Source organism: Bos javanicus, chromosome 2, assembly GCF_032452875.1.
Source record: "Bos javanicus breed banteng chromosome 2, ARS-OSU_banteng_1.0, whole genome shotgun sequence".
Lineage (NCBI taxonomy): Eukaryota > Metazoa > Chordata > Mammalia > Artiodactyla > Bovidae > Bos > Bos javanicus.
This window is the reverse complement of record NC_083869.1, coordinates 36,572,138-36,594,474: the sequence shown is the minus strand read 5'-3', so window position 1 is coordinate 36,594,474 and position 22,337 is coordinate 36,572,138. Positions and strand designations below refer to the sequence as shown.

Here is a 22,337-nt window from a genome sequence, read left to right as displayed (position 1 = left end):
TTTAAAAGGAAGACTTGAATTAGTGGAGAGACATGTTACACCATATTCTTGAGGAAAGATTAATAAAGAGATATCAGTTCTTCCTAAAATTTTGTCAAATTCTCACCAAATATTTGCTGTTTAATTGTTTAGAGTGGAAATTAAGTAAATAATTCTAGTTTGCCTTGAAGAATAGACATAACAGCTAAAAATTTTTAAAAGCAAATAATAAAGGATAACTAATCCTATTATATTTTTTTGAAATACGGGAACATGGTAGTATTTAGAGCAGTGTGAGAGCTATACAGGAGTATGTCTCATACATAGATGCACACATACACACACACACTTCACATATGATAAAGAAGGCATTCTATATTGATTTTAACAAATGGAAGTATATGCAATAAATGATGCCAGAAAATTGGCCAGGATTAAGGAACAGGATTAAGTACCCATTGACAATATATACCATACACCATTGATGGAACATGTCAGAATAAAAAGGCAAGCTATAAAACAAAATGAAGAAAATAAAGGCATATACTTAACTAACTAACATTATAACCTTAAAAGAATGGAGAAAAAAGGAAATAAATAGAGTTAAACATGCAACAAAAAAATCAAAACTTATTTCTGTAATATTTTTGTTATTTAGAAAAATCCTATGAAAATATTTGCAGTAAATACAAGAAACACAGGGTTTGCACAGTTAATGTTTGCACAGTCATAAAAACAGTAAGAACTACAACAAGACTTTGACAGATAAATTTTCAAAGAATAAAAAATTCACATTTGATGAAATTAAAATTATTACTGAATTTATATGCTTTTATTAGAAATCAGAGAAATAGAAATCTAACAAATGCTTTTACTAGAAATCAGAAAATATGATATCACTTAAACTAACAAATTAGCAATCATCTTTAAAGATAATGCTCCTTAGAGCACTTTAGTAGAGGCAATGTAGTAAAGAAGCTAAGAATACTGCCTCTACAGACTCAGATTTAAAAACCAACTCTGCATGTATACCCTGAATGACTTCTGGCAAGTTATGTGACTCTCTGTCTCTGCATTTCTAAGATAGGAGAGGAGTGCAGACTGTTTCACATTTTTTGTGCAGATCAAATGAAATGATACATGTGATGCATTAGTAGAATGTATGACACATTAGCTGCTCAATAAATGTTGGAAATTATTAATATACTGGTATAAGTTATGACCAACCTAGATAGCATATTCAAAAGCAGAGACATTACTTTGCCAACAAAGGTTCGTCTAGTCCAGGCTATGGTTTGTCCTGTGGGCATGTATGGATGTGAGAGTTGGACTGTGAAGAAAGCTGAGTGCCGAAGAATCGATGCTTTTGAACTGTGGTGTTGGAGAAGGCTCCCGAGAGTCCCTTGGACTGCAAGGAGATCCAACCAGTCCATTCTGAAGGAGATCAGCCCTGGGATTTCTTTGGAAGAAATGATGCTAAGGCTGAAACTCCAGTACTTTGGCCACCTCATGCGAAGAGTTGACTCATTGGGAAAGACTCTGATGCTGGGAGGGATTGGGGGCAAGAGGAGAAGGGGACGACAGGATGAGATGGCTGGATGGCATCACTGACTCGATGGACGTGAGCCTGGGTGAACTCTGGGAGTTGGTGATGGACAGGGAGGCCTGGCGTGCTGCGATTAATGGGGTCGCAAAGAGTCGGACACGACTGAGAGACTGATCTGATCTGATCTGATGAACAGAAGAGTAATCACAACACAATGCTGACAAAAAAACAAACTCATAAACCTTCCTGGAAAGCAATTTGTTAACCAGAGTTTTGTAACTACTTATATCTTTTGATCTGGCTACCTAAATCTATCCTAAGGAGGTAACCTGAAATATATAGCAAAGATTATACACAAAGATGTTAACTGCAGCTATTTAAGATTATGCAAAACTGAAAACAATGGAAACACCCAGCATTGTTTAGGTAAATGATGGCATATATATCAAGAAATATTGTGCAACCATCAAAATGGTTATCAAGTATATCCTTTAATGGCATAAGAAACTATTGATACTTATATAATACTAAATGAGAAAAGTAGATACAATAGTATATACTCTTATCTATGTCAAGAAGACAGTGTATAGAAAAGTCCTAGAAGAAAAAGGCTGAAATATTCATTGTGATTCCCTAGATCAGGATTCAAATATGGTTTGAGATTCATTTAGTAGGTCATGAAATCACTTCAGTGGATCCTGATTCTTAGTTGTGATAATGAAATAGAATAGGATAGAATACAGAGAATAGATTGACTATACTAGACTAAAGCAGACTAGAATAGAAAGCAATATAAGCTCTAAGGGTAAGTATTACCCGAAATTTTTGTTTCAATTCAGTATTATATTTATATCTATGTGCTAAATAGTTCTTTAAATGTGTTTCTTACTATGGGGCATAAGTTAAAAGTTTAAAAGCTACCAGCCTAAATAAGGGAGAAGGCAATGGCACCCCACTCCAGTACTCTTGCCTGGAGAATCCCAGGGATGGGGGAGTCTGGTGGGCTGCCATTCTTGGGGTCCCACAGAGTCAGACATGACTGAAGTGACTTAGCAGCAGCAGCAGCAGCCTAAATATAAGCAGGATGTAGGTTGATATTTTTCTTTATGTTGTTTACTCTTTTATAAATTCCAAATTTTCTATAATAACCGAGCATTATTTTGATATTTTCTTTGTAATAATTACATGTTTCAGTGCCCTTTGCCATCAAAGTCAATCTTGAGCAAAGTTCCATTGCATCAGTTATATCACTTAATGTCATCTAGCATGTACTTCTGGAATTCAATTTTAACCTCTTAATAATTTTTGCTTTCTGTGCAAAAGGTGGTTTGTATCCAGCAAATAAGGAAGACAGAAGCAATGGACAGTAATATCATGATACAGGATCAGATCAGATCAGTCGCTCAGTTGTGTCCGACTCTTTGTGACCCCATGAGTTGCAGCACGCCAGGCCTCCCTGTCCATCACCAACTCCCGGAGTTCACCCAGACTCACGTCCATCGAGTCAGTGATGCCATCCAGCCATCTCATCCTCTGTCGTCCCCTTCTCCTTCTGCCCCCAATCCCTCCGAGCATCAGAGTCTTTTCCAATGAGTCAACTTTTCACATGAGGTGTCCAAAGTACTGGAGTTTCAGCTTTAGCATCATTCCTTCCAAAGAAATCCCAGGGCTGATCTCCTTCAGAATGGACTGGTTGGATCTCCTTGCAGTCCAAGGGACTCTCAAGAGTCTTCTCCAACACCACAGTTCAAAAGCATCAATTCTTCAGTGCTCAGCCTTCTTCACAGTCCAACTCTCACATCCATACATGACCACAGGAAAAACCATAGCCTGGACTAGACGAACCTTTGTTGGCAAAGTAATGTCTCTGCTTTTGAATATGCTATCTAGGTTGGTCATAACTTTCCTTCCAAGGAGTAAGCGTCTTTTAATTTCATGGCTGCAGTCACCATCTGTAGTGATTTTGGAGCCCAGAAAAACAAAGTCTGACACTGTTACCACTGTTTCCCCATCTATTTCCCATGAAGTGGTGGGACCGGATGCCATGATCTTTGTTTTCTGAATGTTGAGCTTTAAGCCAACTTTTTCACTCTCCACTTTCACTTTCATCAAGAGGCTTTTTAGTTCCTCTTCACTTTCTGCCACAAGGGTGGTGTCATCTGCATATCTGAAGCTATTGATATTTCTCCCGGCAGTCTTGATTCCAGCCTGTGTTTCTTCCAGTCCAGCGTTTCTCATGATGTACTCTGCATATAAGTTAAATAAACAGGGTGACAATATATAGCCTTGACGAACTCCTTTTCCTATTTGAAACCAGTCTGTTGTTCCATGTCCAGTTCTAACTGTTGCTTCCTGACCTGCATACAAATTTCTCAAGAGGCAGATCAGGTGGTCTGGTATCCCCATCTCTTTCAGAATTTTCCACAGTTTATTGTGATCCACACAGTCAAAGGCTTTAGCATAGTCAATAAAGCAGAAATAGATGTTTCTCTGGAACTCTCTTGCTTTTCCCATGATCCAGCGGATGTTGGCAATTTGATCTCTGGTTCCTCTGCCTTTTCTTAAATCAGCTTGAACATCAGGAAGTTCATGGTTCACATATTGCTGAAGCCTAGCTTGGAGAATTTTGAGCATTACTTTACTAGTGTGTGAGATGAGTGCAATCGTGCAGTAGTTTGAGCATTCTTTGGCATTGCCTTTCTTTGGGATTGGAATGAAAACTGACCTCCTCCAGTCCTGTGGCCACTGCTGAGTTTTCCAAATTTGCTGGCATATTGAGTGCAGCAGTTTCACAGCATCATCTTTCAGGATTTGGAATAGCTCAACTGGAATTCCATCACCTCCACTAGCTTTGTTCGTAGTGATGCTTTCTAAGGCTCACTTGACTTCACATTCCAGGATGTCTGGCTCTAGGTCAGTGATTACACCATCGTAATTATCTGGGTCGTGAAGATCTTTTTTGTACAGTTCTTCTGTGTATTCTTGCCATCTCTTCTTAATATCTTCTGCTTCTGTTAGGTCCATACCATTTCTGTCCTTTATCGAGCTCATCTTTGCATGAAATGTTCCTTTGGTATCTCTGATTTTCTTGAAGAGATCCCTAGTCTTTCCCATTCTGTTGTTTTCCTCTATTTCTTTGCATTGATCGCTGAAGAAGGCTTTCTTATCTCTTCTTGCTATTCTTTGGAACTCTGCATTCAGATGTTTATATCTTTCCTTTTCGCTTCTCTTCTTTTCACAGCTATTTGTAAGGCCTCCCCAGACAGCCATTTTGCTTTTTTGCATTTCTTTTCTATGGGAATGGTCTTGATCCCTGTCTCCTGTACAATGTCACGAACCTCCGTCCATAGTTCATCAGGCACTCTATCTATCAGATCTAGTCCCTTAAATCTATTTCTCACTTCCACTGTATAATCATAAGGGATTTGATTTAGGTCATACCTGAATGGTCTAGTGGTTTAATAATGCCTTCTTCCCTTCTACAGCTTCTTTACATTTAGATCTTTGGGAAAAATGATCACCAATCACCAATTTTGTACTTTTTACCTCAGAAGACTAAATCTGACAGCTCTAAATTCCAAAATGATAAATAAAGCCTTTATATTAGCTTTTATTTGCAGCTCACTATTGATGGTTTCGGGCTTCCCTGGTGGCTCAGACGGTAAAGAATCCACCTGCAATGTGGGAGATATGGCTTTGATCCCTGAGTGGGGAAGATCTCCTGGAGGAGGGCATGGCAGCCCATGCCAGTATTCTTGCCTGGAAAATTCCATGGACAGAGGAGCCTGGTGGGTTACAGTCCATGGGGTCGCAAAGAGTCGGACACAACTGAGTGACTAAGCACACTGAAGGTTTTACATGGTTATAAAATAAGTGCTATGGAATCTGATGCTACTATGAAAAACTAGGGCCCCTACACAAAGGCTGGGGAAGCTATGCTGTTGTTCTTCTTGTGACAGCTTTCATAGACAAAATTCATAGATGGTATAATTTACCCATTTAAAGTATACACTCTGTAGTTTTCAGTATATTCACAGGGTTGTGCAACCATCACCCTCAGTCAATCTTAGAACATTTTCACCACCGTAGAAAGAAACCCCATATGCTTCAGCCATCACTGCCTATCCTTCTAGTTTCCTTAGTCTCTGGTAAACAGTAATTTATTTTCTATCTTTATAGATTTGCCTATTTGGATGTTTCATATCAATGGACTCATAAAATAGGCCATTGTTCTTAACCCAATAATTTATGAGAGACTCAGGTATTTCATAGAGCTACACACTGTACTGATTAAAAGAACAAACAAACTTACATTTGGTGGTATTCTCAGCCTCCGACCGACCAATAATGGGTGAAAGTTACTGTATGTCAGCTCTCTGTTATCCATCCATTTCTTTATCTTTTCATAAGCAGTCCAGCGCAAACCAATCCATAAAGAAGCTTCCATATCCGGAAGCAGGGATGTAATAAAATCTGTCAGAAAGATACATATTTTTTTTTAAAAAAGAATTTGACTTACTGAAATTAAAGGTATACTAAAAATGTCAATGAATACTTTGAGCTTATCTAACTATCAAGATAATCTTTGATTATCACCTCTATAAAAAGTAATTTAATAAAATTCTTTTTATATGTTAATTCCCCACATCTTGCCAACAGGAACTTGGCCCCTGGATCAGAATAAAACATGTTTACAGAACATTTCTGCTACCTTGCTCTCTCTGGCTCAACACTGAAGGCAGGGTTCCACCATAGGTGTGACAAATATCACTGGCTTCAGAAAACGTGACAGATTTGGGGTTGATCCTTAGAAAACACTACAAACAAAGAACACACACAACGTATAAAATTTCGGATAAATGAAAGTTCATATAGGAAGTAAATGCCTTATCTTTTAGAGAGCTGTTAATTTTCTGTCTGTAAGGTATGGAAATGTGCAAAGCAGTGTCATAAGAATGCAGACCTATACTCTCAATTTAAGCAGTCTTTGAACTATTTTTTAAAAAATTTCCCATTTATTGAGTACTTCCTTGTGCTAAACACTTTGCACAGCATTATCTCATTGAATTCTCACAACAAATGGGGAAATGGAAGCATAGGAACATTAAGAAACTTTACCCATAAGTGAAATAGCCATAGCATGGTCAGCATTTAAACTCTGCTCCATTTGATTTCAAATATGTATTCTTTACCATTGCTGCTGCTAAGTCGCTTCAGTCGTGTCCGACTCTGTGCGACCCTATAGACAGGAGCCCACCAGGCTCCCCAGTCCCTGGGATTCTCAGGCAAGAATACTGGAGTGGGTTGCCATTTCCTTCTCCAATTCTTTACCATTACCTTATATTAAAAAAAAAAACACACATATTAAAAGAAATCATTTCATTGTCTCTTGGCAGGATATTTTAATTCAAAGGGGGGGAAAGGGATTAAGAGAGACAAACTATCAAACTAAAATAAATAAGTCACAGGGATGTTATCTATAGCAAAGGGATTATAATCAATTTTATACTAACTTTGTATGGTACATAATCTATAGAAATATCTGATCACTATATTGAACACCTGAAATTAATATACTATTTTCAGTAAACTATACTTCAATAAAACAAACAAAAACTCTACAAATTTATATCAACTATGTAAATTAATCTAGTCCTAGCACCTTGGGGGGGAAAAGATTATTTTAATTTTAAAAAGTCAAAATATATCCCTAATATTTTAAATTTACTACAGACGCTTTCAGTTGCCAGACCCATCTCTTCCTTTTTCTGTTTGATATTATTGTCATGTTACTGTGTAGTAGTATGGCCCAAATTATGTTCCTTGAAACATTCTACAAAAACTTTTTTTTCAGCCTCCTTACAGACAAGAGTGGCCAGAGAGATATAAAGTCATTGGGGGACTTCTAGAAAAGACTCCGCAAACAAACACCCTGAACTTGAGCTTGGAAGCCTCAAGTTAAGGATGGTAGAGCAAAAAAAAAAAAAAAAAAAAAGGATGGTAGAGCAGAAAGACAAAGGGAAGTCTGGTTTTGAAGACCACAGAGCTTTCATACCAACCCCAGCCTGCTTATCTTCAAATTTCTTTTATCTGAGAGAATAAATGTTTTCGCATACTGTAGTAATTTCTCTTTTTAGTAGCCAGTCGCATTTCCTTAGATACATACACCAACATGAATTGTGCATCTCAAGGAGGCAAATATAGAATGTGGCACTTCCCAATCTATTTAATCATAAACCCTACACTGGAGGCAAGATCAATGATTAATATTTTGTTAGCATATGTGTATATTCCCCAAAAGCAGTTTGGGCAATGTTGATTTAATTTGATTGATAAATGCTGCTTGGATGTTTTCCTTAAGGAGGAAAATTTATCAGCCAGAAATTCAGTCAGTTTTCTACATGCCAAAGAGATAGTCCTGACTAGTTAACAGACTATTCATTGAAAGATCAACTTCAGCAATTTAAGTGTTAGCAGCAATGGAACAGGAACATGGTATTCTGAAAGGCCGGCTGCTGCTGCTGCTGCTAAGTCGCTAGGCGTGACTAACTTGAGAGTAACTCCATTTCTGAAAATGTAGAGAATCAGGTGAGATACTGAAATATGCAGAGTCTATCTTAGTGAAGTTACTTGGGATGTCATTCTGCCATGGGCCATATAACCTTCATGAAAGCAATCATCATCTGCACAATGTAGCAATTCCCTTTTTACCTTGTTCTGAAAAGTAATCCAATCCCCAGAGCACTGCACTTTAGCTGCAGAATCTGGACTATATTTTTCTAATGAAGATACATTGTGTTTTTCACAGACAAAGGGCAAGTTGGTACTACAGTCTGCAGGTTTTCGTAAATCTGAGAAGTGAAAAGCAAGATTACTGTGGTGATAATTTTCCATTCAGCACATTTTTAAAAACAATCCAGTAGTAAAGAAAGTCTCTTTAAATCAATATTTCCCAAATGGTTAAAGTATATTCCTTTTATTCCCTAGCTATTTTTGTCTCCTATTATTATTACTCATTTCAATAGGTTGTAGCATATCAATATTGCTTATAAAAACGCAAAAACTTGGTGTACTTCCTAGTGGCAGGAAATAGAGAGATGAAGGCTCTTGGGGAGGGGGATAGAGACCTAAACTATACTTTAGAACTGCTGCCTGCTTATCTTTGTGAATTTGTCTATACCCTCATCAGTTAGGAAAGGGTAAGTAACTGCTTTAGCAACTGAAAGTCGCTCAGTCACATCTGACTCTTTGTGATGCCATGGACTATACAGTCCATGGAATTCTCCAGGGTAGAATACTGGAACGGGTAGCCTGTCCCTTCACCAGGGGATCTTCCCAACCCTGAGATCGAACCCAGGTCTCCCTCATTGCAGGCAGATTCTTTTACCAGCTAAGCCACAAGGGAAGCCCATGAATACTGGAGTGGGTATCCTATCCCTTCTCCAGCATTTTTTCCCGATCCAGGAATCAAACTGGGGTCTCCTGCATTGCAGGCAGATTCTTTACCAACTGAGATATGAGGGAAGCTCAACTGCTTTAGGATAAAGGAAGTCAAAATATTCTCAGTGAAAAGTACCTTTACTTGCATTTGGAACTTGAGCTATTGTCATTAGCAATAAATCAGAACAAGATGAAGCTACCACATGTATAATCAAAAAGAAAACAAGATTAAGGTAGTAATTGAAGCTGAAGTTCATATATTACACAATCAACATTAAAGGATTTAGAATTAACCTTACCATTAAACCAAGTCTTGGCAGACAGGTAAAAGCATTCCTCTCCAAACATTATAGGAAAGTGATGCCATGGGTCTCGTGAACTGAAAGAAGATGAGAGATGTGACAGCTTGCAATGTAGTTACATGTTCCATCTTGGGCTTTACTGTAAGCAATTTTAATTCTAAATTTAATGTTAGGCCATTATTTTATACTACTTTTTTCTTGATGCTCATTTGCAAAAGGATTTGGTTTCTCAGTCTCGGTAGTTTAAGGACTAATGTTCAAAACTAATTATAAATAACTGCTCCATATAGTATTAAATAAAAGGGGATTTGGGACAGATTCTTTTACATGATAACTTTACAAAGGCAGCATCAAAGATGTCACATACTATATAAAACGATGTGATTTCAGCTGTTCAGTAGTTCTCACCCACCATTTCTGCTCATCACTAGATATCTGAAAAAAACAATGCAAAAACAAAACAACCAAGTGAACACCTACCCTTACATGTGCTAACTTTTCTAGGAGAGTTTTGATTCAAATACCCTGGCTTATCAAAATCACAAACCGCTAAAATTTCTGAATATTCATTACTTTGTTTACTAAATTACATAAACTGGGTCCTTTCACTGAAGGAAGTAATTTAGAAATTATTCACATGCCCTATTTTGTATACAGAAAACATGGTCACTGTGATTGTGGACACACATTAATGGAACATATAATATTCTACTGCTACCAATTATAAATTTTAAAATATACAAATTACTTTTCCTCTAAAAAACTATTTTGCAGAGTTAGTTATGCTTAGAAACAGAATTTCAAGTTAACTGCTGCTGCTGCTGCTAAGTCGCTTCAGTCATGTCCGACTCTGTGCGACCCCATAGATGACAGCCCACCAGGCTCCCCTGTCCCTGAGATTCTCCAGGCAAGAACGCTGCTACAAAGTTATAATAACTTTTGATGCTCATCTTATCAGTTGACATTTATAATTAATCTTGAATATTTTAAAACATTATACAGTTCTATTTAAAATTTTTCTAACATGCAGTGATGAACTTACAGGTTGTTAGGCAAATTTCACCTGAGAGGAACATTCAACTTTTGTACATGTTAAAAATTTTTAACAGAATAAATACAGTTTCTCAGGCGGCTTAGTGGTAAAGCATCTGCCTGCCAATGCAGGAGCCACAGGTTCTGGGCCCAGGTTCAATCCTTGGGCACAGAAGACCCCCTGGAGGAGGCAACGGCCACCCACTCCAGTCTTCTTGTCTGAAGAATCCCATGGATGGAGGAAGCCTGGTCCATGGGGTCAGGCTAATGCAGAAACAACTGAGCACACATGCCCAACAGAATAAATATAAAAATTAAAATACATGCTTTTAAATTACATTTGCTATCTTGTTTTTGATGGCTCTTAGTCCTGTAAAAGATGTTAAACTAGCCAGAGAACTGTGATTACTATCACAATACAGAACAGCTTCTTCATAGCTTAAGCGGGGATCAGCAACAAACCAATATTCACTCCCTTCTACTACAACTGGAGGTCCATGAATTCCAGCACGCTCTAAAGAAGAAGAAGAATAGCAGAGTCAGGACTGCATAAACTCAACTGCACCCTCTCAGCATGCGAGAATACTCAAAACTATTTATAAATAGTAATCCATTTAGATTACTGGCTCTCTTTGCCCAGGGCAGTTCTGCCTGGAAGGATTCAAGGATTTCTGAGCCAGTGAGTGGCTCTTGTACGCTTCTGCACTCATGAAGAAGGCTAAATCCAGCCTTAGAGTCTCATCCCACACCAGCCAATCACCTTCTCTCCTTGCAGATACTTCATTGCATTTGAAGACATAATAGAGAAGAAGCTGGCACTTGGACCTGGGCTTAAATAGTTAACTAAATACACCACTGAAAAGGTAAAAGCAACTTTGGATACATTTTAGTTTTCTTCACTCACCTGGATTGTACCAGTCTGGTATTTTTAGAGTATGACCTGTATAAGAAAACAAGTGGCTTAAGTTTAGTATTCAATAGACCACAGCATACTTGCAATTTTGCTGAGATTTGTTGATTTCTGGGCAAACCATCTCCTTTCATGTTATGATCACCTCAGTTTGAAATTTTGCGGGGCCTATGCTAAAGCTGTTTTTGTGGCAACTGAAAAGGCAGATTTGTTAAATATTAATACAGTATAACTAGCAGTTCTCTACCTTATATTGTGGAAGTCATAAAAGAAGACTAGATGGATAAAATATAGTTAATAATTAGAAAACACAAATAAGTAAATGAATATATTGTATATATTACATTACATAGGAATACGCAAGATAATCATCACTGTAGGATGAAGTTGCTCAGGAACCACATCTCCATCTAATGCAATTTGAATATATTTAGGTTCGTAGAGTTTATTGTTTCCCAAATTACCCTTTGGAAAAAATGTTCAGTGATCCAGTACTGAAACTTTTGAGGAGAGACAAAACTGGGAGGAAAATAATAAAATTCACCCAGCAAGGATATATGCTAAGTCACTTCAGTCGTGTCTGACTCTGTGCGACCCCAGAGATGGTAGCCCACCAGGCTCCCCCGTCCCTGGGATTCTCCAGGCAAGAACACAGGAGTGGGTTGCCATTTCCTTCTCCAATGCATGAAAGTGAAAAGTGAAAGTGAAGTCGCTCAGTCGTGTCTGACTCTTAGCGACCCCATGGATTGCAGCCTAACAGGCTCCTCTGTCCATGTGATTTTCCAAGCAAGAGTACTGGAGTGGGGTGCCATTGCCTTCTCCGAAAGAAACTACAATACAGGGAGTTAAATTTTTTCTATGATATGCTTTTTTGCTAAAAAATACTTTAATAATTCTAAAAGTAATTTTGGAAGGAATGGGGGAGGACAGAAGAGCTGAATTATTATTGCAGGGTCTCTGATTAGTGCTTTTTGTCCAATCCAGTGAGGTAATTAAAGATTTATAAGAATATACATATAAATGAATCACTCTGCTGTACACCTGAAACTAACACAATATTGTACATCAACTATACTTCAAGAAAAAAAAATTGAATTAAAAAACCAAAAGATTTATAATAGAAATCAAGGTGATAAAAATAACATTCAGCCAGGGATCATATCATTCAAGAAAAAGATCAAGAAAACCGCTTGTTTAAGCCAAGGTAATATAATCAAATTATATTCATAATATCCTATTCTTAGTAACAGAAATACTCAGTATAAGTATTACAAAAACAAGTCTTGGCATGTATTCAACACCATCATTTGCCAAGCGTTGTGTTAGGTGCTTCACAATCATGATTCTAAATTCTAAAAACTATTCTTAGGAAGATGGGTAAGGTATTTTGAAAGAAGAAGGAAATGAAGCTTATTGAATGAAGCAAGGATATATGGTACCATACAAAGAATTACGGTCTTTGAAGCTGGGTGAGTCAGTGTCCAAATGCCCTGACTCTTTGCTGCTGGGCTACTTGGGATCAGTTGCTTAACTCTCTGAGCCTCAACTTTCTATTTTATAAAAACGAAACTCTCCCACCTAACTCCCAAAGACAGTGTGAAGATCATGTAAGATCACGCTTACGTAAGCACCCCACACAGGGCCAGACACAGAGCAGTTCCCTCAGGATGCTAGTTGCTCCTCTCTCTTTACATTCTGGTCATAGGTCACACTGGTTTCAAGCCAAAGACATAATTTGATGAATTTTAGAAATGATAGGGTAAAATAGCTGTTCTTCATTTTGCTATGTATCAGGGCCAATGCATGAGAAGACTCTACTCCAAGGACTGCCTACATATCCAGCATCTGTGGTTTTTTCCTCTGACTCAGCCCTCTGTATACTGGATGATTTTCATTAGCAATGCTGCAGATCAGTTAAAAACAGTTTCTTGTTTGTAATCTTGTCTGTTCATTTGTATGTTGGGGGAAAGCTATGTTTAACCTTTACATTTCTTTACATTAGTGAGAAAAGCAAAATAAAAGGTGCCTTTTTACACAAGATTACAAACATGTTTGTGTGTACAAGGTATCAAGAAATACAATTCAACAAAGTTGTGTTTATAGGTCATTTTCCAAAAACTTTTTTGTGAACCTTATTTTTGATATAGTTATCTTGACTTAAAAAAATACTTAAAAAGTACATATATCAATAGTGATTATCATTTTTAAAAATTAGGCTGTTAAATTTTTTCTTTTAGAGAGGAGGGGACTAATTAGAACCAGATGGATGAGATAACAAAAAAGGCAAGTGCTAGAGAAAAGGTTGGGTGATTTGGGCTACTAAAGAGGTAAACTGCTTCAAGGAAATCAGAAAACACATTAATACAGAAGTATCTAGTTGAGCAGGTTTTGGCAGTTGTAATTACCAAGAAAATATCCACCTAGTGAATGAGACACACTGTAACTCAGAAATTTAGGAACTTTCAAAGGGAAGTTAACATAACATTTAAACCCCGGATCACACCATCACTGATTGCTTCAAATGACTGAGACATCTGAAAGCTGAGACAGGTTGAGATGGGACATTCTTTAGTTTTAAATTTTATTTCTGCATTGGAGAGAGCAGGGATGCAATTATTTAAAATATTTATTTATTTCATTACTTGATTTATGTTTTCTAAGCAAATATAAATAAAAACAAAAAATATATTAAAAAGAAAACCACGGTTTTAATAGTATTTCCTGTGGTTACTGGATTGTCATTTCTAAGGTTTTCCCAGTGTAAACTCTAGGGTCTGTTTCACCACTCAAACATGAGGCAGGGGAACAGCTACCAGGAAAATAAAGAGCATACTTAACGAGCATACTTTGGAGGAAGCAAGGACACTTTCTGTGGCATGCCACATGCCAAAGAATAATAGGAGTATCATAACTAATGCTTCAAGCCAGAGACATTGTCCAAGCTAATTATATATTAGTTACTTTGCCACTTGTTTGAAAGGTGTCCAAACTGATTTTCCTCTTTCAGGTTAGTCAATAATTAGGACTAACTCAGGTATACTTTTCCCTTTAGGAAAACCCCATCAACACATACACACATACACGCTTTCTTTTTCATTAATGATTCCCCAAGTCTGCCTTTGTGAAAGAGACTTGCCAGATACTCTACCAGATGTTGCATCTGAAGCTTTTTATTTTTTTTCTAATTTCTTTCTTTATTTGGCTGCTCCAGGCCTTTAGTTGTAGCATGTGGGATTTAGTTCCCTAACCAGGGATCGAACCCAGGACCCCTGTATTGGGAGTGCAGAGTATTAGCCACTGGATCATGACAGAAATACCTGAAGCTCTTTCAAAGGCAAGGTGGCTCTTCTTAGGAGAGAAGAACCATCTTCTAATAGGCAGTTCCATGAGATAATCTTTGGGTTCTTGGAGAACTTTTAAGAAGATATCCCTTTGGTTTCAATGAGCTGTCTACATTCAGTTCAGAAATTCATTTTGGAACTTTCTGTGCATTTACCATATGTTAATTAATCTAATATATCTAAAATCTGCTTAACAATAATTTGGCAGTTAAAAATCTTAACATTTTCCTTAATATATCCTTGACATTTTCTTACTACAAAGTGAAATAAAAGGATATCTATTTATTATCTTTTCTCTTTTTTGTTACCAAGGGCTCTACTATCAAGCTAACTGATATTCTGAATTTGAAGGAGATAAACTTAAGTCATTTTGGGCTCACTGAAAATTGTTTCAAAACTGTAAAAAAATTTAGATTTGGGCCCTGCCCAAATTTGATTTCCTGACTTTTGCTTCATTCTTCCCAAGCTTGTCTTCATTTTACAACAAAATTATTAAATGATTAAATGGTTTAAATGATTCCTTTTACTTTGTCTCTTCTTTCACTTGGAATAATCTTTCATTCCAAGGCCTAATCTCCCTAAATTAGTCTTAGATGTTCTCTCCTACGCAAATTCTTTCATGATAAAAGAGGAAAGTAGTACCTAATTTCAAAAAGGCAGCCTTTTACTAGGGGTAGGAGAAGAGGGAGTCAGAGCATAAGATGGATGGATGGCCATGGACATGAACTTGGGCAAACTTCAGGATGGAGAGGGACAGGGAGGCCTGGCATGCTTCAGCCCATGGGGTGGGAAAGAGTCGGACACGACTGTGTGACCAAACAACAATGACAACAGGAGTCAGGCAGGATGGAGCTTACTATATTAACTGTATAATCAAGGGCTTTCAAAACTATAATCATAGACTAAAATGCTCTCTTAGATACTCTGGATCAGCAGTCACAATATCCACGTGAGAAGACTGGGAAAAGGAATAACCACCACTTACCTTTTGGAATCTGGCACACCCATTCGAGTTTTGCATCACAAGCAAAAGGCCTTAGATTCATATATTCTCTGTCATCATAAAAATACCAGCTTCTTCGCCATGGCCTTTGCATGACCTAAAGGAGGAAGAGGATTGTAGAATATTTACAAGTGGGTGCGGCCCTTATACAACACTAAACTGTTAATCTTATGGTCTTTAATTCTACTTTAGCTCTAGAACCTAAGATATATGTTTATGAATGAACACATGAAAGAATGCGGTGTGTAAGCAGTAAAATTTAAACTGCATTAAGCAAGAGCCTTCAGAGGTACTGATGAAGGAAATATAACATAGGGTCATGTTTATGTCCAAAATGCAAGTTACTGTTTGTTTGTTTTCTGTTTTTGTTGATGTGAAATAACAGAATCTTACAACTTTAAATTTTGGAAGGACCAAGCTAGAGAAGAATATTTGGTTTAGTGATTTCTAAACACCAGGCTGTGATCATAGTGGATCTGTGAAAAGTGACATAAAAGTTGGGCATCAGGGGCCCAAGTTTGTTCTTTGGTGTTGGTTTGTGTTCCTGGGGTACTGCCCTCCTCTATGTGATCTAAGGGGCTTCCCTGATGGCTCATTTGGTAAAGAATCTGCCTGCAATTCAGGAGACCTGGGTTCGATCTCTGGGTAGGGAAGATCTCTTGGAGAATGGAATGGCTACCCACTCCAGTATTCTTGCCTGGAGAATTCCATGGATGGAGAAGTCCAGCGATGGCTCTCTACAAATTCCAGCCAGCAAACAACAGGGAAAGGTAAGGGGAGGACAAGATCTGGTAGGAGCATCCATCAGATTTTGGACTGTTTTGTCTCTTTTGAAAAAAAATTATTTATTTTTGTATTTGTTTATTTTGGGACTGCGCTGGGTCTTTGCTGATGCACATTTGTGGGCTTCCTCTAGTTGCAGTGAGCAGGGGTTATCCTTTGCTGCGGTGCATGGGCTTCTCATTGCGGTGGCTTCTCTTACTGCAGAGCACGGCTCTAGGCGTGGGGGCTTCCGGAGTTGCAGCACATGGGCTTCAGCAGTTGTGGCTTGAGGCTCTGGAGCATGTGGGTTTCAGTAGTTGTGGCACACAGGCCCAGGGGCCTTGCAGTACGTGGAATCTTCCCAGACCAGGAATCAAACCCACATCCCCTGCACTGGCAGGTGGATTCTCAACCACTGGACCACTAAGCAAGACTTGGACTGCTTTCTCTTAAGGGCAAGATTCTAGAGGGTACTGCGGTAGGTGAGGTAAGATTCTCCTTCCAGACACTGCCTTAGTTGGCCTTGCTCCTGATCAGTCTCTTCTATTTAGTTTTTTGGTAGGTTTTTCCAATCTCTTCACATATAGGGACTCAATTTATATCAAACATAGTTTATTGTATGAGTGTTCTAGAAACTTCACAAACTTCCATTGAATTTTCATTCTTTCATGTGTTAAACTGGGAATTCTATAAAAATGGCATGATACTATAGAGTGTTTTACTAAAAACAGTTCCTTTCAAACAGTGGTTTCCAAGGGACCTCTCAGTACTTCGTCTCAACGTTCTTGTAACATTTCTAGTCAATCATATTCTTGAATCTCTTTCTTGGGCTTACATAGCAAAGATGTTTCCTAGATGCCTCTTCCCTCTTCATCCTCTTACATTTTAAATGTTGGTAATCACCCTACATCCACGTCTTGGACTTCTGTGCTTTCTTTGGCCACAGCGCATGGCTTGCAAGAGCTCAGTTCCCTGACCAGGGATTGAACACAGACCGTGGCAGTGAAAGTCAAGAACCCTAACCACTGGGCAACAAAGGAACTCTTTTTCAATGAACATTTTTCCTTCAACTCCAGTTTCTTGATTCTAACTTACCATAGGATATTTCATACTGCAAGCTTGGATTCAAAACATCAGTTAAAGCAAAGTGTACTACTATTTTCTCCATAAACAAAGATCCCCTTCTGACTGTTTCTTTACATGTCATAGAGCAGAGCAGACGCAGACATCTGGGTTTAAATTTCAGTTCTGTAATCACGCAAGTTACTCAGAGTTCACATTTCTTCCTCATGAGCTGGATATAGTAACAGTAACTACCTCATATGTGTGTGTGTGTGTGTGTGTGTGTGTTTTAGTCGCTCTGCTGCTGCTGCTAAGTCGCTTCAGTCTTGTCCGACCCTGTGCGACCCCAGAGACGGCAGCCCACCAGGCTTCCCTGTCCCTGGGATTCTCCAGGCAAGAACACTGGAGTGGGTTGCCATTTCCTTCTCCAATGCATGAAAGTGAAAAGTGAAAGTGAAGTTGCTCAGTCGTGTCCGACTCTAGCGACCCCATGGACTGTAGCCCACCAGGCTCCTCTGCCCATGGGATTTTCCAGGCAAGAGTACTGGAGTGGGGTGCCATTGCCTTCTCCATTTAGTCGCTCAGTCATGTCCAACTCTTTGTGACTGCATGGACTATATGGAGCCCGCTAGGCTCCTCTGTCCATGAGATTCTCCAGACAAGAATACTGGAGTGAGTAGCTATTCCCTTCTCCAGGGGATATTCCCCACCCTGGGATCAAACCTAGGTCTTCCACATTGCAGTCTTTACTGTCTGAGCCACCACAGAAGCCACCTACCTCCTAAGGTTGTTTAATATGAAGTGTGATAACAGATGTGACATGACTGTGCCTGGCCCAGGAGCTAACAAACGTTAGCTGCTGCATCATCACTACCATCATCACCATCGCCAGCAGCATTACTCTCCTATAACACTTTTGTTCTTGCATAAAACTTACACTTCGTCACAGTCCCTGTACTTGCTTGTCTGTTGTCTTTATCTTCTACTAGCTTCTAAGTTCTGTGAAGGCACAACTATTTTATATTTTGTCATTAGTGACCTCCCCACCCCCACTCCCAGAGTATCACGGCCTGCTTGGACATACTATCTACAGAATGAAAAACGAATGAAATCAGACTTTCCTGGTGGCCCACTGATTAAGAATCTGCCTGCTAATGTAGGGAACATAGGTTCGATTCCTGGTCCAGGAAGATTCCACATGCTAAGGGGCAACTAAGCCCATGTGCCACAACTACTCAGTCAGTGCTCTAGAGCCTGTGAGCCACAAATACCAGAGCCTGTGTACCTAGAGCCTGTACTCTGTAACAAGAGAAACCACCGCAACGAGAAGCCTGTGTCCAGCAACAAAGATCTAGTCTGTCAAAAATAAATATAAAGAAATTTGAAAAGTTAAAAAAAAAACTAATTTGTAAAAGAAACAAGGCAAAACAAAGCAAAAAATGAATGAAGTTTGCAAGGGAAGAGGCCTAACTGGCCTGTGTCTTCTGGTCCTATCTGTCTTTTGCATCTTGAAATTTGTCTCAAGAGGAATCTTCTCACACTCTTCTTAGGTCATGTCAAAAACCTTTAATCATGCTCTTCTGCCTACCAAAAAAAAATGCACAAACTCCTTAACCTGGCATCAATCTAATTTCCCACCTTTGTTTTCAACCACAGTACCAATTAGAACTTCTGGATCTGCATTCTGTTCCCCTCAATGACTTAGCCACTCCCTTCCACTCCCACTTTCTTTTATGTCTTACACTCTCCTACCTGAACAAAAGCTACCATGGGGTAGCAAAGAGTTGGACACGACTGAGCGACTTTCACTTCACTTCTCTTTGGAAACACCACCATAGAAATTACTTTCTTCTGAATTTCCTTCTTCAACCCACTCCTTTGGAGCTAATTACTGCATAGTAGCAAGAGTCAACTTTCTTGAATATCAATTTTGTCTTCTCACATTAAGTGTAAGTTAGGTTGCTTGAGGGCTGGACTACAAGTGTACTTTTAACCTCCAACTGCACCTAATATCATGCTCCACACACAAAAGGTACTCCATGGTCTGTTGCTTGATTGCATGTACTGCCAGATTTATTTTTTTAAATATGCAGACTTTCTAGCATTGTACTGACCTTGACAGCAGCACAGTCTCTGATATCATAATCCTGCTGAAACTCATTTGCCGTGATAATAGTAGACACCTTAAAAGACAAGAGAGGCTTGAGAATTTAAGACTGATGTATAAATATTTGCAATTTAGATGTAATTTAGGCAGCTTTAATAACTCAAGTGCGTTCATATGCCAAGGGAGGAAAACTTTTTCATTTCTTTTTTTATGTCAGGATGCTAAATCATGAAGAGGACTTATAAAATGTCATGATGTCATTGTTTCCAAACAAAGGCAGCTACAGTTTCAGAAGTGGAGGTTAATTGTGTATTAAGTTCACAGTTGGATCACAAAGAATCAGAGGCTTGCAAAATACTTCTTTTTTTGCATGAGTTGAAATGCTAGTTATTTGATTAACTATTCTCAGATATGCTCCAATTAGAAAATGAAGTCAAAGAATTTTACATTTAGAAAGAAAACACAGTGATCTGACACAACAGCAATGTGGAGCAAATATTCAATATTTGAGAATAATTTATTTCTTTAAGTGTTAGCTAGAACCTCTCCTTAGGATAATGTAAACATTTGGAATAAGATTTAAGGACTTTTTAAGGTTCTCCCAAACTGTTTCTTCAATAAAGATTCTTTTTTTTTTTTACATAACTCGTACTTTTAGATAATAAAAATAAAACCTCATTATGAAAAAGGAAAAAATACAAAGAAAAAGAAAAAAATCACTTTTACTATCCCCAAATGACTGCTATATTTATATATCTATATTTTTATGCTCTGGGGCTACATATAGAGACTATACATATGGTTATTTTTTAAGTAAAAATGAAATTAGCAACATCTTTTCCCCACTTTATATATGTGAATCTATTTCCACTTCAATAAAGATACATCTACATAGTCTTCATGGTTGTATGACTATATTAATTAACAATTAACTTACTTGTTACTGAAACAAATACTCTTTCCATATTATCCCACACAAGAAAGATTAAACTTACTGGTGTATGATCACTCCATTGCCAGGATCCTTGTAAATCAGGGCTCCTTTTATTTAAACCTATCCAAAGCCAACGCTGGTCACTATGTAAAAAGGAAGTGTTACGAAAAGATGAGCACAGCATTTGGCAAAAACATTTAGCATTTACATGTCTAAAATGCTTAACACAGGTAAGTTTATTTAGAAAACCTTGTCACTGAGAGACACAGTTTCAAGCTATATAAAGAAGTCTTCTGAAATGAAATTCAACCCTAACTATGGCATAGCCATCAAAAAAGTATCATTCTTTTTGAAACTAAATTTTATGTTATTTTTTTCATACGAAAGGCAAAAATACTTCTGCTTTGAAGAACTTAAGAGTAAAGAAAAGAGTATATGATCATTTTAAAACTTGTACTGCAGAGCTTCAATATTAGATAATGTTGTCAGATGCAAAACAATAGCAGGACTTCCTGGTGGTTCAGTGGTTACCACTCAGCACTTCGAATGCAGAGTGCGTGGTTTCCATTCCCGGGCAGGAACTAAGGACCCACATGCCATGGGGCAAGGCCAAAAACAAACAAACAAACAAAAACAACAACAGTTTTTCCTTATACCATTTTTCTATAACTATCAAATATCTTTTCCTTAAAGTACAGAACAAACCACTTAGCTAACCTTTTACTAAACAAGATTTTTAAAAAATTAATTCCCAGTGCCCACTAAGTTAAAATAGGACAAGCATTTAAGTATTTTCTAAATTCCATGGGTTATACTAGAACAATACAATTAAGCAACCACTTAAGTGAATACATTTAACACTCATAGCTATTATACTTTAATGTACAAATCATTAAGCTATGTGCAATGATGATACAGAGATGTACAAGACATAATATCTACCCTCAAGTGGCATATAAACTGGTCAGGGAAACAAGATGTATATAAACAGAGAAAATACAAGGCCATTTTTGAAAAAGCATCAAATGATACAAATTTGCATATATTTTAAGTAGTGCAAAAATTTGAAAAAAGGAGAGGTCATTGTGAACTGTAGGAAGTCAGGAAACATTTTATAACATTAGTAGAACAAAAGACAGTCTTCAAAGAATAGCTATTGTCTCTTTTGAGTCATAATCTAAATGTTTACCACGTGTCAGTATTCAGATTGGCTGAGAGGAGAAACAATAGGAATTTCAAGGAAGAATGTACACAACAACATACAGAGACAGGGACATACATTGTCAGTGATCCCTTTCCCTCAATTTAATGTATCCTCTAGCCAGGGAGATACTTTCAGTATAAACAGAAAAGAAATAACCATAAAAAAATTTCTCCACCGCTAACTTTTCTTGAAAATACTCTCTAAAATGTAGTATACTTCTTAGGCCTTAATAAGTAGATCGTTTTCCATGCATTTTGGGGGAGTGACAGTGGTTACTTTCTGTATAATTTAACCTTTTGATTGTATATATCATGTACCATCAGTACATGAGTGAAAATTATAGATGCAAAATAATACATATATAAATATTAAATATAAATAGAACACATATTAGAAAAGAAGTAGAATCCAAATCCAAAATTAATCTCTATTTTCAAGCTCAGCAGAATATATGGATTGTACAGTTACAAGACTGCTGGGAAATATAGTAAGTTTGCATTTAAAAATATTTCCTAGTGAATCCAAGGCAGAAACAAACTCAATTTTAACTTCTCACTTTTTAATAAAATATTTTTCTTCATTTATTTCCTCTGTTCAACATTCCCTCATATTTTACCATTAATAAGCACATTTTTCATCTTGCCAACCTCAAGCCTTTCAACTTACTGTAATGGAATGTGAGGACAGTCCCCTTTCAGTTGTTTATTGTTAGAGT

The 22,337-nt window shown here is 37.7% G+C and overlaps 1 protein-coding gene across 2 annotated transcripts in view; it reads right to left on the bottom strand.

Moving 5' to 3' along the window:
* LOC133235106 (lymphocyte antigen 75-like) overlaps positions 1-22,337 on the bottom strand; it is a 125,070-nt gene that overhangs the window by 63,378 nt on the left and 39,355 nt on the right. For both annotated transcript variants that reach the window (XM_061396114.1, XM_061396106.1), the window contains exons 14-23: positions 20,480-20,561; positions 19,492-19,560; positions 15,536-15,650; positions 11,204-11,239; positions 10,638-10,813; positions 9,635-9,702; positions 9,265-9,344; positions 8,237-8,376; positions 6,237-6,342; positions 5,838-5,998 (exon numbers count right to left, since the gene is read on the bottom strand). In XM_061396114.1, coding sequence (XP_061252098.1) covers positions 5,838-5,998; positions 6,237-6,342; positions 8,237-8,376; positions 9,265-9,344; positions 9,635-9,702; positions 10,638-10,813; positions 11,204-11,239; positions 15,536-15,650; positions 19,492-19,560; positions 20,480-20,561 — 1,033 coding nt within the window. The remainder of the gene's footprint in view (positions 1-5,837; positions 5,999-6,236; positions 6,343-8,236; positions 8,377-9,264; positions 9,345-9,634; positions 9,703-10,637; positions 10,814-11,203; positions 11,240-15,535; positions 15,651-19,491; positions 19,561-20,479; positions 20,562-22,337) is intronic.